The sequence below is a fragment of the Aotus nancymaae genome, unplaced genomic scaffold (assembly GCF_030222135.1).
Source record: "Aotus nancymaae isolate 86718 unplaced genomic scaffold, 86718_ANA_hifiasm-v0.15.2.pri h1tg000028l, whole genome shotgun sequence".
Taxonomy (NCBI): Eukaryota; Metazoa; Chordata; class Mammalia; order Primates; family Aotidae; genus Aotus; species Aotus nancymaae.
In genome coordinates, this window is record NW_026988441.1 from 39,538,984 (window position 1) to 39,552,653 (window position 13,670).

Below are 13,670 nucleotides of genomic sequence, written 5' to 3' on the forward strand. Positions count from 1 at the left end.
AGCCTCCAGGGCTGCCATGGCCTCATGCCGAAGCACAGGCACCTTCTTTAGGCTCTAAGGCCCCAGCCAGGCCCAGTCCCCAACCCGCCAGCATCTCCCCAGCCCGCCGGCGTCTCCCCTGCCCGCCGGCATCTCCCCTGGCCTGCCCATCCTGCCTGGCGTCTCCTGCTGGACTTCTGCCCTCACTTCCCCACAGGTGCAGCTGGTGAATAACTCCTTTAAAGGCATCAAGTACTTGCGGCTCAACACGCTGGCCTCCCTGGGCTACGCCGTGGTCGTCATTGATGGCAGAGGCTCCTGTCAGCGGGGGCTTCGGTTCGAAGGGGCCCTGAAAAACCAAATGGTAACAACTCCTTCCTGCTGGGTCCTTCCGGTCTTGGCAAGGGAGCCCTGGGCCGTGTGGGCGTGGACGTGAGGGCAGCTCTGGAATCCCACCCACAGAAGGGCACTTCTGGCTGGGGTGACGCAGGCTCAACGAGGTGGCCTTTTAGAATGAAAGGGGACATATGCTTGCTGGTCAGCCCTGGGCTGCACCCTGCAGGGACACAGGCATCCATGTAATCTGCCTGGTGCCTGAGCACACACAACTCAAGTGGCTGCAACCCAGACGCAGTCAGACACCGCGGGACGGGACGGGTCCTCAGGAAGTCCCAAGGGCGGGGCTGGACAGGGCTGGTGGCGATGACACTGGCGATGACGGTGGTGATGGCGATCATCTTAGCCTCTTTGTGCTGCTGGGACAAAACCCCACAGCCTGGGGATTTCTAAAGAACGGAAATCTCTGACAGTTCTGGAGGCTGGGAGGTCCAAGGCCAAGGCAGGGCTGAGTCGGGGAGGGCTGCTCTCTGCCCCCACTCAGGATGCCCAGTGCTGCCTGCTACATGGCAGAGGGGTTGGGAGGGGTGGAAAAGGAGTGATCTCCCTCCATCAGGCCCTTTTATAAGGGTCCCTCGTCCTATTCATGAGGGTGGGCCCCATGGCTCTGTTGCTTGAAGGCCGCAGTGGTGATCTCAGCACGGACTTCAGAGGGGACACCAGCATTGAAACCATGGCAGTGGCAGTGGTGGGGATGCGGCTGGTAGTGATGACAGTGACGGTGATGGCACCAGCCATTCTTTGTGCCCTAGCACATGCCTGGGCACCCTTGTCTCTTTTTTTTTTTTTAAAGAAAAAGAGACGGGGTTTCACCATGTTGGTCAGGCTTATCTTGAACTCCTGACCTCAGGTGATCCACCCGCCTCGGCCTCCCAAAGTGCTGGGATTACAGGCATGAGCCACCACGCCCAGCCAACCCTATCTGTTTCTTCCTCGCGCCTTCTGGAAAATGGGTCCTCTTCTTGTTAACATTCTGTATTAGAGATGGGCAAACTGAAGCCCAGAAAGGGGACATAGCTCCCAGAGCCACTTGCCTGGGAGGTGGCAGAGCAGGGTAGCTGCAGGGTTGGCGGGCCTGGAGGGACGGTGGGCTTCCAGCGAGAGACGCCCCGAAAGGGGCAGAGGTGTCACTGCAGAGGAGGGGTACGCCGGAAGGAGGCAACTGAGGTGCCCGGCTTCGTCCCCCAGGGCCAGGTGGAGATCGAGGACCAGGTGGAGGGCCTTCAGTTCGTGGCCGAGAAGTATGGCTTCATCGACCTGAGCCGAGTCGCCATCCATGGCTGGTCCTACGGGGGCTTCCTCTCGCTCATGGGGCTGATCCACAAGCCCCAGGTGTTTAAGGTGGGTCCCGCCCCGGGCCAGCTTCAGCCACACCCCTCCCCGCCCCCTTCCCCGTCTACGCCGCGTTCGCCCACCGCCCGCGCCACCCGGAGCCCACCCCCCGGGGAGGCGCCTTGGCAGGGGCCTTGCCACGTGGCTGTTTCTCCCCGCAGCAGCCCCACGGGGCCGAGCCCCCCTCCTCATTGCCCGCCACCGCCGACCACAGGATGGCATCCGGCTGCACAAAACCCCACCAGCAGCTCTCTGTGGGAGGCTGAGCCCGGGACCCCGGCCTCGGATGGGCAGAGGTGGGGCATGGTGTGCAGAGCGGCGGGGGGGCCCCAGGCCGGCGGCAGTCAGGGCACTGCGGGGCGGCGGCGATGAGGAGGAGGAGGAGGCAGACGGGCAGTGGGACCCGGCCCTCTGCGGCGGCGGGGAGGGGCCGCACCTGCCTGCCCGTGGCGCCCTGCCCGCCCTCGAGCCACACATCGTCCACGGGGGCCACGAGGTCTGAGGGCCCCTCCTTTGCCGGCCCCGTGTGCATGAGCGCTCCTCACAGGCTCCAGGGCAGCCCCGGGACAGTGGCTGATGCTGGCTCTAGGACCCGACGCCTCTCTCTCTCTCTCTCTGCCCCCATCCGTCTGCTGGGTCCCTCAGGTGGCCATCGCGGGTGCCCCGGTCACCGTCTGGATGGCCTACGACACAGGGTACACCGAGCGCTACATGGATGTCCCCGAAAACAACCAGCATGGCTATGAGGCAGGTTCCGTGGCCCTGCACGTGGAGAAGCTGCCCAACGAGTAAGGCCACCACCCTGCCCTATGCTCCTCCCCAGGGCTTCTCCTGCACCTTGCCCCTGCTGTCTCCATTGGGGTGACCTCCCGCTCCAGTGGACCCCATCCAGGGAGCCTCAGGCCATGCTCCCACCTCCCCAGCTGTGCTCCTTTGTGGCGTCTGCCTGCATGTGCCTCCCAGTCCCCTCCTGCCCACCCTCCCGCCTCCCTGCCCCTCGCAGGAAGGGGCACCTGGAGATGCTGGTCTGGGGAAGGAGGCTCCTAGCCCTGCCCTGGGAAGGATGAGGGAATTCGAGTCACTGCTTTTCACAGGCAGGCCTCCCCTACTCCCCAAAAGCACTCCCCTGCCCTGCACCCACCACGACCCGTTACAGCCTCTGTCTTGTGCTCCTAGACATAGATGTCCACTGGGCCAGGGGCCAGCTCTGATGTCCCATTTTCTGCTTTTGACATGGGTCTTGTTCTCTGATGGAGAGAAAACAGTATTCTCATTTTCTGGCACATCTCCAGAAAACGTTCCCCAGAGTCCCATGCAGTTACCTGGGGGCTTAACAATCTGCCTGGGCACTTCGGGAGGCCAAGGCAGGAGGGTCGATTGAGGCAGGAGTTCAGACGAGCCTGGCCAACGTGGTGAAACCCCATCTCTACAAAAAAAATACAAAAAATTAGCCGGGCATGGTGGTGCACACCTGTAATCCCAGCTACTCGGAAGGCTGAGGCAGAAAATCACTTGAACCCAGTAGGTGGAGTTGTAGTGAGCTGACATCATGCCACTGCACTCCAGCCTGGGTGACAGAGAGAAACTGTCTCAACAATAATAATAGGCCTACCGGGCACAGTGGCTCACGTCTGTAATCCCAGCACTTTGGGAGGCCAAGGTGGGAGAATCAGTTGGAGTCAGGAGTTCAAGACCAGCCTAACCAACAGGGTGAAACCCCCATCTGTACTAAAATATAAAAATTAGCCGGGTGTGGTGACACATGCCTGTAATCCCAGCTACTCAGGAGGCTGAGGCAGGAGAATCGCTTGAACCTGGGAGGGTGAGGTCGAAGTGAGCCGAGATCGCACCATTGTACTCCAGCCTGGGTGACAAAGCGAGACTCCATCTCGAATAACAATAATAATAACTTACTGTGGTGAAAATCACATAACCTAAAAGTCTCCCTAAAGCAGTCCTCGGAGCGGCCCTTCCCTGGTCCCAGAACATTTCTAGCACTCCAGCGTCAAGCCCTGTTCCCTGTATCAGCACTCACTCCCTGTCCCGGGGCAGCCTCCAGTCTGTGCTCTGTGTCAGTGGGTTTGTGAGTTAAGTTAATTTGGATGAATGTAACCTGGAATTTCAGTGGCCGTGTGTGGCCCCTGGCTCCTGTATCGGACAGGAAGGGCTTCATCAGCGTATTCTGGTGAGGCTGCTTGTTGACCTCACCAGTGGCCCAGGCCATGCTCCAGACCACAGAGGGCACCTAGTGCGTTTTATTGTTTTGTTTTTTGAGAGTCTCGCTCTATCATCACCCATGCTGGAGTACAGTGGCTTGATCTCGGCTCACTGCAACCTCTGCCTCCCAGGTTCAAGCAATTCTCTGCTTCAGCCTTCTGACTAGCTGGAATTACAGGGCCTACCCACTATCACGCCCGCTAATTTTTGTATTTTTAGTAGAGATGGGATTTCACCATCTTGGCCAAGCTGTTCTTGAACTCCTGACCTTGTGATCCACCCGCCTCAGCCTCCCAAAGTGCTGGGATTACAGGCATGAGTCTCAGAGCCCAGCCTTTTTTTTTTTTTTTTTAAATCATAATTCACTCGGCCAGGCGCAGTGGCTCACACCTGGAATCCAAGCACTTTGGAGGCCAAGGTGGACGGATCACCTGAGGTCAGGAGTTCAAGACCAGCCTGACCAACATGGTGACACCGCGTCTTAAATTAAAAAAAAAAAAAAAATCATTGTTCACTGCAGCCTCTCAGGGCTCAGGTGATCCTCCTACCTCAGGCTCAGCTGGGACCACAGCTGTGCACCACCACAGCTGTGCACCACCACATCTGGCCAACTTTTTCATATTTTTGTAGAGATGAGGTTTTGCCATGTTGCCCAGGCTGATCTCAAACACCTGGACTCATCCACCCAGCTTGGCCTCCAAAGTACTGAGATTATCAACCTGAACCACTGTGCCAGACCTGGGCTTTTTTTTTTTTTTTTTTTTTTATTTAATTTAATTTAGAGATGGGGTCTTGCTCTGTCACCCAGGCTGGAGTACAGTGGTATGATCATAGCTCACTGTAGCCTCCACTTCCTGGGCTCAAGTGATCCTCCCACCTCAGCCTCCCCAGTAGCTGGGCTACAGGTGTACCACTAAACTCAGCTGTTTTTTGTTTTTTGTTTTTTTTTTGAGATCAGTCTTGCTCTGTTGCCCAGGTTGGAGTACAGTGGTGCAATCTCAGCTCACTGCAGCCTCCACCTCCCAGGCTAAAGCAGTTTTCCCACCTCAGTCTCCCAAGTAGCTAGAATTTCAGGCACCCGCCACCATGCCTGGCTAATTATTTATATATATATATATATTTAGTAGAGATGGGGTTTCACCATGTTGGCCAGTCTGGTCTTGAACTCCTTACCTTGTGATCTGCTCCCCTCCTACCCCAAGGACAATCCTGGGCCTCACACCGTTTTCCTGTCTCTTTTCCAGGCCCAACCGCCTGCTCATTCTCCATGGCTTCCTGGACGAAAACGTGCACTTTTTCCACACAAACTTCCTCGTCTCCCAACTGATCCGAGCAGGGAAACCTTACCAGCTCCAGGTGGGTGGCTCCTTGGGGCTTCGCCCATCCCCAGGAGCTGACAGAGCCTTGAGGGTGGGGGTGGGGTGGGGGGCGCTTCCCACTGTGATCAGCAGCTCCCTGGGGCATCTGGGGCTCCCAGACCCCCACCTCACTGCCCCATGCGCCCGCCTTCCCAGCTCCCAGGATCATTCATCAGTCCTGTCTTGACAGCTCAGGGTTCCCCCTGCCTCTGGTGCTGAGATCACGAGGTCGAGGTCGGTGGGCTGCCACACCCGCCCCAGCTCTGGATTTACTGGAGGGAGGAACCCTTACCGAAACTGTCCCGCAGAGGGGTTTTATTTGAAACTGAGAAATTGCGTAGGAGAAACCGCTTAGTGCTGAAGGCCCTAGCAAGCTCCTTACCAAGGGGCTGGGGCCCAAGAATTCCCCCAGGAGAGAGCCGTGAAGGGTGCCAGAGTGAGTGGCGCTAGCCAGGCTTGGGGGACCCAGCGGGAGGGGAGTGGGGGCATAGGTGGAGCCTTGGCAGCCATGTGGGACTCAGCCAAGGTGGGCGGGGCCTCAATGGGGAGGAGGGTGGGTCTTCTGCAGAGGCACGGGGCCTTAGTAGTATGGTGGGTGGGGCTTCTGCAGTAAATGGATTGTGCTCCGTAGGGAGAGGGGCCTCAGTGGTGAAGAGGGTAGGGCTCCATGGGAGAACAGGGCCTCAGTGGTGAGGAGAGTGGGGCTTCTGCTAAAGGAGCGGGGCCTCGTAAGGAGGGTGGGGCTTCTGCTATAGAGGGGCAGGGCCTCGGTGGGGGCGGGGCTTCGGCTGGATTTCCACCTGAGGGTGATGGGAGATGTCCCAGGCTTGCCATCCCAGGCGTAGAATTGGGCGGCTTGCCGTTTGACCCACATTTCTCTGGCTGCCCTGTGGACAGCCTTGGGGGACAGTGGGGCGTGGTCCATAGTTGTTACGGCGGGACATTCGCGAGGTATTTTGGGGGCAAAAGGGCCAGGTTTGGTTACCTGTGGACTGCAGACAGTCTCTGCTTCCTGGGCCCCTCGGCATGCTCTGTCCTGTGGAGAGTGTCCTGTTGCCATTCAACAGAGCAGGGAAACGGCGCCGCAGAGCAGGCGGGAGGCAGAGCAGCCTTGTAGAGTGATGAGCTGATTTCTTGGCAGCGTCCCCACCGCCACCCCACATCCCAAGCAGCCCCGGGGTGACAGGTGGGCTGGAATGGAACTTCAGATGTCTCTTCCCAGCGTGAGACCCAAGCCCACTGCCCTCCCAAGGGCCCGGTAGCTGGGACGGCGTTCACCCTTGCCCCTCCTTTCTCTGTCTTTGAAATGGACATGATAACTCTGCCTCCTCTGAGGCTGCTGGGGCCAAACGAGTTCTGTCAGAAAAGCATTCACGCAGGGTGCAGTGGCTCACACCTGTAATCCCAGCACTTCGGGAGGCTCAGGCGGGTAGATCACTTGAGACCAGCCCTGGCCACCACGGCAAAACCCCGTCTCTACTAAAAAATACAAAAATTAGCCGGGTGTGGTGGCGCGCACGTGTAGTCCCAGCTACTTGGGAGACTGAGGCAGGAGAATGCTTGAATCTGGGAGGCGGAGGTTGCAGTAAACTAAGGTCGCTCCACTGCACTCCAGCCTGGGCAACAGAGTGAGATTCCAGCTCAGAAAAGCAAAGCATTCAGCAGGTGGGCCCAGGGTCCTGTCTTGCTGCCTCCCTATGAGGAAGTGCAGGCTGAGATGAGACAGGCTGTCGGGGTGGGAACATGGCAATGTGTGGGATGGATGGAGTGCCCCTTACCTTCTGTTTCAAAGACCCCAAAACTTCTGGGCCGGGCAGCTGGTGGCCCCAGACCCTGTTTGGGTACAAATCACATTTGTCCCATGCGGGGCCTTGGGCTTGGTCTGGAAGCTCAGTGGGGAGCCAGACAGACTCTCCCTCTGCTCTCTCAGCCCAAGAGGAAGAAGAAACCAGGCAGCTGGGACCCAGGGTGGCATGAAGGCAAGGGTATAGCATGTGCAGATGGCCAGTGGCAAGGGCAACAGGGTCCGTCCTGGGTGGTGCCAGTGCCAGTCTGGGGAAGGAGTGGGGCCTTGGAGTGCCTGGGGCAGCAGGACCTGGAAGCTGGTCTTGATGTCAGACTGGCAAGTCCTTGCAGAGGTCTAGGCTGGGGATGGTGTCCTCAAACTCATGATTCATCCAGGGATGGATTAAAGATGGCAAGGGTAGAGGAGGGGAGACCAGTGGGTGGCTTGGTGCATTCCCAGGGTGATGGGCAAGGGTGGTGTCGAGGAGCCTGGAGAGGAGGGGATGGTTCAGAAACCCATCTCACTGGCAGGAGGTGGTGTAGAATGGGCCACTTGACCCTGCTGCGGCCAGCCCTAGAGTTCTTTGTGGAGAACCTGGTCATGCCTTAGTCAGTCCCATCAGCCCCTAGGGGGCAGTGGGGAGCTATAGGGGTTGCCCATCAGTGCCTCAAGAGCCCTCCCCCATGGCCAGAGGCAGGACCTGCACCCCCATGTGGATCCATCCCGGGGCCTGGTGTTGGCTGGGCCAGGTCTCAGGAGCCTGGGGAGTTCCGTGTCGCTGCCTGCCCCTTGGCTTGATCACCCTTGGGTGCTAAGAGGACTCAGAAAACACTTCACGATCTTCAGAGGCAGCTGTCCTAAGGCCCAGAGCTTGTCACATGCCTTTTGGTAAAGTGGAAATGGCTCAAGACCAGGGCACCAGATGTCCCTGAGGCTTGAAGCCTCAGCCACCTCCACAGAGATGAGTTGGTCGCATGTCAGCAGGTTTGGGAGAAAGAGGCACATGGTTTCTTCCTAAATCTTTCATCTGTGCAGGTGCACACTGCAAGGCATTTTGTAAACTGTCTTACCAAACCTTCCCAAAGAGTCTGTGAGGTCCAGATTCACCCCATATTTGAGAGGGGCCCAGAGTTACACTGCAAGTCAGCAGCCAGGGTGGGATTCAAACCCAGGTCTGTGGGCCTCAGAGCACCTGCGCCTTCCAGATGCCCTGAGCCAGAATGAGGGAGGAGCCTGGACAGCGGTGGTCCGGCCATGCCCCCCAGCCCTGCCTCCTGTCTCCCTGCAGATCTACCCCAACGAGAGACACAGTATTCGCTGCCCTGAGTCGGGCGAGCACTATGAAGTCACGCTGCTGCACTTTCTACAGGAATACCTCTGAGCCCGCCTGCCGGGAGCCACATCACAGCACAAGTGGCCGCAGCCTCCGCCGGGGACGAGGCGGGAGGGACTGAGTGGCCCACGGGCCCCAATGAGGCGCCTCATCCTGCCCCACGCTGGCCAGCCCCGAGGAGCCGCTGCCTTCACCGCCCCAACGCCTTTTATCCTTTTTTAAATGCTCCTGGGTTTTGTGCCGCTGCTTCTTGGTTGCCGAGACAGAGATGGTGGCCTCGGGTCAGCCCCTCCTCTCCCTGCCTTCTGGGAGGAGGGGATCACACGCTGATGGTCACTAGAGAGGCCAGAAGAGACACAGGAGCGGGGTGCCCTCCGCCCAGGGCTCCCTGTGGCCTCTCGGTCCCCTGGCCCAGCTAGCCACGGTCCCCAGCACCCAAGCATGCAATTGCCTGTCCCCCGCCGCCAGCCTCCCCCTTCATGTTTGTGTTTTCTTTGGGGGGATGTTTTTCATAATTAAAAGACAGGCTGGGCGTGGTGGCTCACGCCTGTAATCCCAACACTTTGGGAGGCTGAGATGGGCAGATCACCTGAGGTCGGGAGTTTGAGACCAGCCTGACCAACATGGAGAAACCCCATCTCTACTAAAAATACAAAAAATAAGCCAGGCGTGGTGGCGCACACCTGTAATCCCAGCTACTCGGGAGGCTGAGGCAGGAAAATCGCTTGAACCCGGGAGGCCGAGGTTGTGGTGAGCTGAGATCGTGCCACCGCACTCCAGCCTGGGCAACAAGAGCAAAACTGTCTCAAAAAAAAAAAAAGAAAGAAAGAGGTGCCTAAATCTAGACTCGGGGTCCACACCAGGCAGCGGGGTTGCAGCCTGGCACCTGGTGAGCTCCGTGTCTTCCCAAGCCCGAGCAGAGGGTTGTGCGGGCTCCACAGGAGCGGCCGGGGCCCGGGGTGCACCACCTGCGGACCGCCCTCCCGTCCCCAGGCTTTCAGGCAGGCACTGAAATGCACCAAGCTTCCGCACTCTGCTGGTCAGTGGCGGCTGTCCCCTCCCCAGCCCAGCCGCCCGGCCACAGGTGTCTGCCTGGCCCGTACACACCGGGGGTTCCGGGGTTGGGAGCTGAACCGTCCCCACCTCAGGGTTATATTTCCCCCTCTCCTTCCCTCCCCGCCAAGAGCTCTGCCAGGGGCGGGCAAAAAAAAAAGTAAAAAAAAAAAGAAAAAAAAAGAAACAAACCACCTCTACATATTACGGAAAGAAAATATTTTTGTCAATTCTTATTCTTTTATAATTATGCGTGGAAGAAGTAGATACATTAAACGATTCCAGATGGAAACGTGTCACCCGCCTGAGGTTCCTTCCAAGTCCTGGGGCTCCTGAGTGGGAGGGGGCTTCCGGGGGGCAACAGGTAAGACATGGCAGAAGGGCACTGCCATCTCCCTGGACTGCCAGGGTGCTGGGGCTGCCTGGGCACCAGCGCAGGAGAGTCGTCATGCCCCGATCAGACTGACTCAAAGAGGACAACAGCCCCAGCTGCCTGATGAGGGCAGTCCTGTCCTCGCTGGTCTAGAAAGGTCAGCTGGTCTCCAGGGACAGGGCTTGGCTGTCTTGTGTGGCCTGGTCTGTCCCCTCTCCCCTGGGCTCCCCAGAGCCACAGCACAACCCAAATGGCAGCATCCTCCATGCTGGATCCTCACCTGGCCCACGCCTCCTTTTCTACCTGAGACTCTACACCCTGAGGACCACGACAGGCCGAGACCCTCCTCACATCTGTCCCAATAGCCAAGACACCCAGGGAGATCCTGTTGGCCACGCTCAGGGCATTTGGGCTCTGTCATTCCTTTCCCCTTTCCAACGGAGTCTCACTCTGTCGCCCAGGCTGGAGTGCAGTAGCACGATCTCGGCTCACCGCAACTTCCACCTCCCGGGTTCAAGCAATTCTCCTGCCTCAGCCTCCCGAGTAGCTAGGATTACAGGCACGCGCCACCATGCCCAGCTAATTTTTTGTATTTTTAGTAGAGACGGGGTTTCACCATGTTGGCCAGGCTGGTGTTGAACTCCTGACTTCAGGTGATCCTCCTGCCTTGGCCTCCCAAAGTGCTGGGATTACAGGTCTGAGCCACCGTGCCCAGCCTGGGCTTTATTTCTAACTTTCCCCATCCTTTGGAATTTTCCACTTTAAAAAAAAAAATAGGCTTAAAAAAAAATGAGGCCGGGCATGGTGGCTCACGCCTGTAATCTCAGCACCGTTAGATGCCAAGGCGGGTGGTTTGCTTCAGTCCAGGAGCTGGAGACCAGCCTGGGCAACATGGCCAAACCCGGCCTCTACAAAAACAAAAACTGGGTTGGGGGGTGGCAAAAAAAAACAAAACAACAACAAAAAAAACCTTAGCTGGATGTAGCGTGCGCCTGTAGTCCTGGCCACTCAGGAGGTGAGGCTGCAGGGGAGGTCGAGGCGGCAGTGAGCTGTGATCACACCACTGCACTACAGCCTCAGCGGCAGAGTAAGACCCTGGTCTTAAAAAAAAAAAAAAGGAAGTATAAAAAATAATAAAATCTCAGTACAGAAGGGTATTTAGGGGACTCAGGCACAGTGGCATCCACCTGTAATCCCAGCAAATCAGGAGACCAAGGCATTCGAGGCCAGAGTCAAAAAAAAAAAAAAACGGCTGGCTGTGGTGGCTCACGCCTGTAATCCCAGTCCTTTGCAAGGCCGAGGCCAACAGATCACTTGAGCCCAGAAGTTTGAGACCAACCTGGGCAACGTGGTGAAACTCCATCTCTACTAAAAATTGAAAAATTAGCCAGGCGCGGTGGTACATGCCTGTAGTCCCAGCTACAGGCAGCAGGCTGCAGGGGGAGGATTGATTCAGCCCCAGAGGAGTAGGAGGTTGCAGTGAGCTGAGGAGGTTTCTCCAGCCTGGGCAACAGAGTGAGACACTATCTCAAACGCGCGCGCGCACGCACGCACACACACACACGAGAAGAAAAGGCCAGGGGCTCACACCTATAATGCCAGCACTTTGGGAGGCCAAGGTGGGCGAATCATTTCAGCTCAGGAGTTCAAGACTAGCCACAGCAACATGGCATAAACCCCATCAGTAACAACAAAAAAATCAGCTGGGTATAGTGCATGCCTGCAGTCCCAGCTACTTGGGAGGCCGAGGATCACTTGAGCCCAGGAGGTCAAGACCGTAGGGAGCTGAGGCTACGCCACTGCCCTCCAGCCTGGGTGACACAGCAAGACCCTGTCTCAAAACAAAACAAATCTGATATTCCTGTGATCAGATCTTTTCCTTTAGGACTGACAGATTTCATACCATGATTAGTGGAAGCTGTGGAATAATCTGCTTTTTTTTTTCCTTTAGAAACAGGATCTCCTCTGTCACCCACGCTGGAGTGCAATGTGATCTCGGCGCACTGCAGCCTCTGCTTCCAGGGCTCAAGTGATCCTCTGGCCTCAGCCTCCCAAGTAGCTGCGACTATAGGCACAAGCCATCAGGCCCAGCTAATGTTTCTGTATTTCTCGTAGAGACGGTGTCCATGTTACCCAGGCAGTTTTTAAGCTCTTGAGCTCAAAGTGATCTGCTCACCACGGCCTCCCAAAGTGCTGGGGCCAGCCGTGTTTTTATTTTAATCCCTGCAGTATGATGATTTGTGGTGGATGGGAGAAACTTGAGGCTGAAAGCTTTCTGCAAAGAAACACACACACACAGAGACACACATACACAGACACACACAGACACAGAGACACAGACCCATATACAGACAGACACACACACACAGACATATACACACAACCTGTGTGGGTTCAGTAGGAGCCTCCTGGCTCCCAGCAGCTCACAACTGAAACTCCCTGTTAGCAGCAGAGCTCAGCCACACACAGTCCTTCCTGGTGACAGGCTGGAAGTTGAACACCGTGGTGAGGTAATGGAGACTCCATTAGTGGAACCATGCTGCGTCAATCACCCAAGGACCAGGGCTGGCTGCACTGTGCTCATCCAGTTTATGGAGACAGCGTCTAATGGGTCCGGAACAGACAGCATGGAGGAAGATACTTATTTACGGACTGAGTCTCGCTCTGTTGCTAGGCTGGAGTGCAGTGGCGTAATCTTGGCTCACTGCAATCTCCGCCTCCCGGGTTCCAGTGATTCTCCTGCCTCGGCATCCCAAGTAGCACCATGGCCAGCTAACTTTTTATATTTTTAGTAGAGACAGGTTTTCACCATGTTGGCCAGGATGGTCTTGATCTCTTGACCTTGTGACCCACCTGCCTCGGCATCCCAATGTTCTGGGATTACAGGCGTGAGCCACCACGACAAGCCTATTTATTTATTAATTAAGACGCTGTCTTGCTTTGTCACCCAGGCTGGAGTACAGTGGCAACACATCAGCTCCCTGCAACCTCTGCCTCCCAGATTCAAGAGATTCTCCTGCCTCAGCCTCCCAAGTAGCTGGGATTACAGGCACCCACCACCATGCCCAGCTATCTTTTTAAGAACATATTATATGTATGTGTATATGCAAACGGGGTCTGACTATGTTGCCCAGGCTGGTCTAGAACTCCTGAGGTCTAAAAAAAAAGAAAAGTCTACGGCCGTACCACCCTGAACACGCCCGATCTCATCTGATCTTGGAAGTTCAGCAGGGTCGGGCCTGGTTAGTACTTAGGTGGGAAACCGCCTGGGAATACCGGGTGCTGTAGGCATTTTTTATATGTAAAAAAGAAAAAAAAACCAAAACTCCTGAGGTCACCCAATTCACACACCTTGGCCTCCCGAAATGCTGGAATTACAGGTGTGATCTACCACACCTGGCCAAGAAGTTTCATAACGCAAGTGTGTATCCCAGTTTACAGCAGGCTGCCACTGCAGAACGGCAGCCGGCCTGGACTTCTGTCATCGGCGGAGGAGTCGGCCTCCTCTGGAGTCCTTCTCCCCTCCCTGGGCTGACCACGCTCTGTAGCTATGGAGCAGAGTGATTTACTTCCTCAAAGTGTGCATTCGAACCCATCTTAGGAGTCACCTATGATGTTTTCTCTCTGATTCTGTTTTTTGCCAGTTGGGAAGGACTGAAAACACCAACTCAATTCTCGACCCTCCAGACCTGGCCACTGGCATTGTCTCGAAATCTTAGCCATTTATAATCAAAGAATGACTTTCTTCTCTAGTTGAAAATCTGGGGGCTGGGCGCAGTGGCACACGCCTGTAATCCCAGCATTTTGGGAGGCCGAGGTGGGTGGATCACCTGAGGTCAGGAG

The 13,670-nt window shown here is 56.5% G+C and overlaps 1 protein-coding gene and 1 non-coding gene across 6 annotated transcripts in view; both read left to right on the top strand.

The window, feature by feature from the left end:
- The window catches only part of DPP9 (dipeptidyl peptidase 9), a 51,638-nt gene extending 41,933 nt beyond the window's left edge, over positions 1-9,705 (top strand). For 3 of the 5 annotated variants that reach the window (XM_012436335.3, XM_064382053.1, XM_064382052.1), the window contains 5 exons: positions 197-343; positions 1,564-1,716; positions 2,353-2,495; positions 5,169-5,280; positions 8,357-9,705. In XM_012436335.3, coding sequence (XP_012291758.2) covers positions 197-343; positions 1,564-1,716; positions 2,353-2,495; positions 5,169-5,280; positions 8,357-8,449 — 648 coding nt within the window. In that variant the 3' untranslated portion in view covers positions 8,450-9,705. Of the gene's footprint in view, positions 1-196; positions 344-1,563; positions 1,717-1,868; positions 2,004-2,352; positions 2,496-5,168; positions 5,281-8,356 lie in introns of those variants that run through there. The other 2 variants (XR_010344379.1, XM_012436334.3) reach the window with 2 other exon arrangements.
- Positions 9,706-12,999: 3,294 nt separating this feature from the next.
- LOC135276836 (5S ribosomal RNA) lies at positions 13,000-13,118 on the top strand. Its single transcript, XR_010344394.1, has one exon. It is a non-coding gene; the product is annotated as a 5S ribosomal RNA (ribosomal RNA).
- The last annotated feature ends 552 nt before the right edge of the window (positions 13,119-13,670 follow it).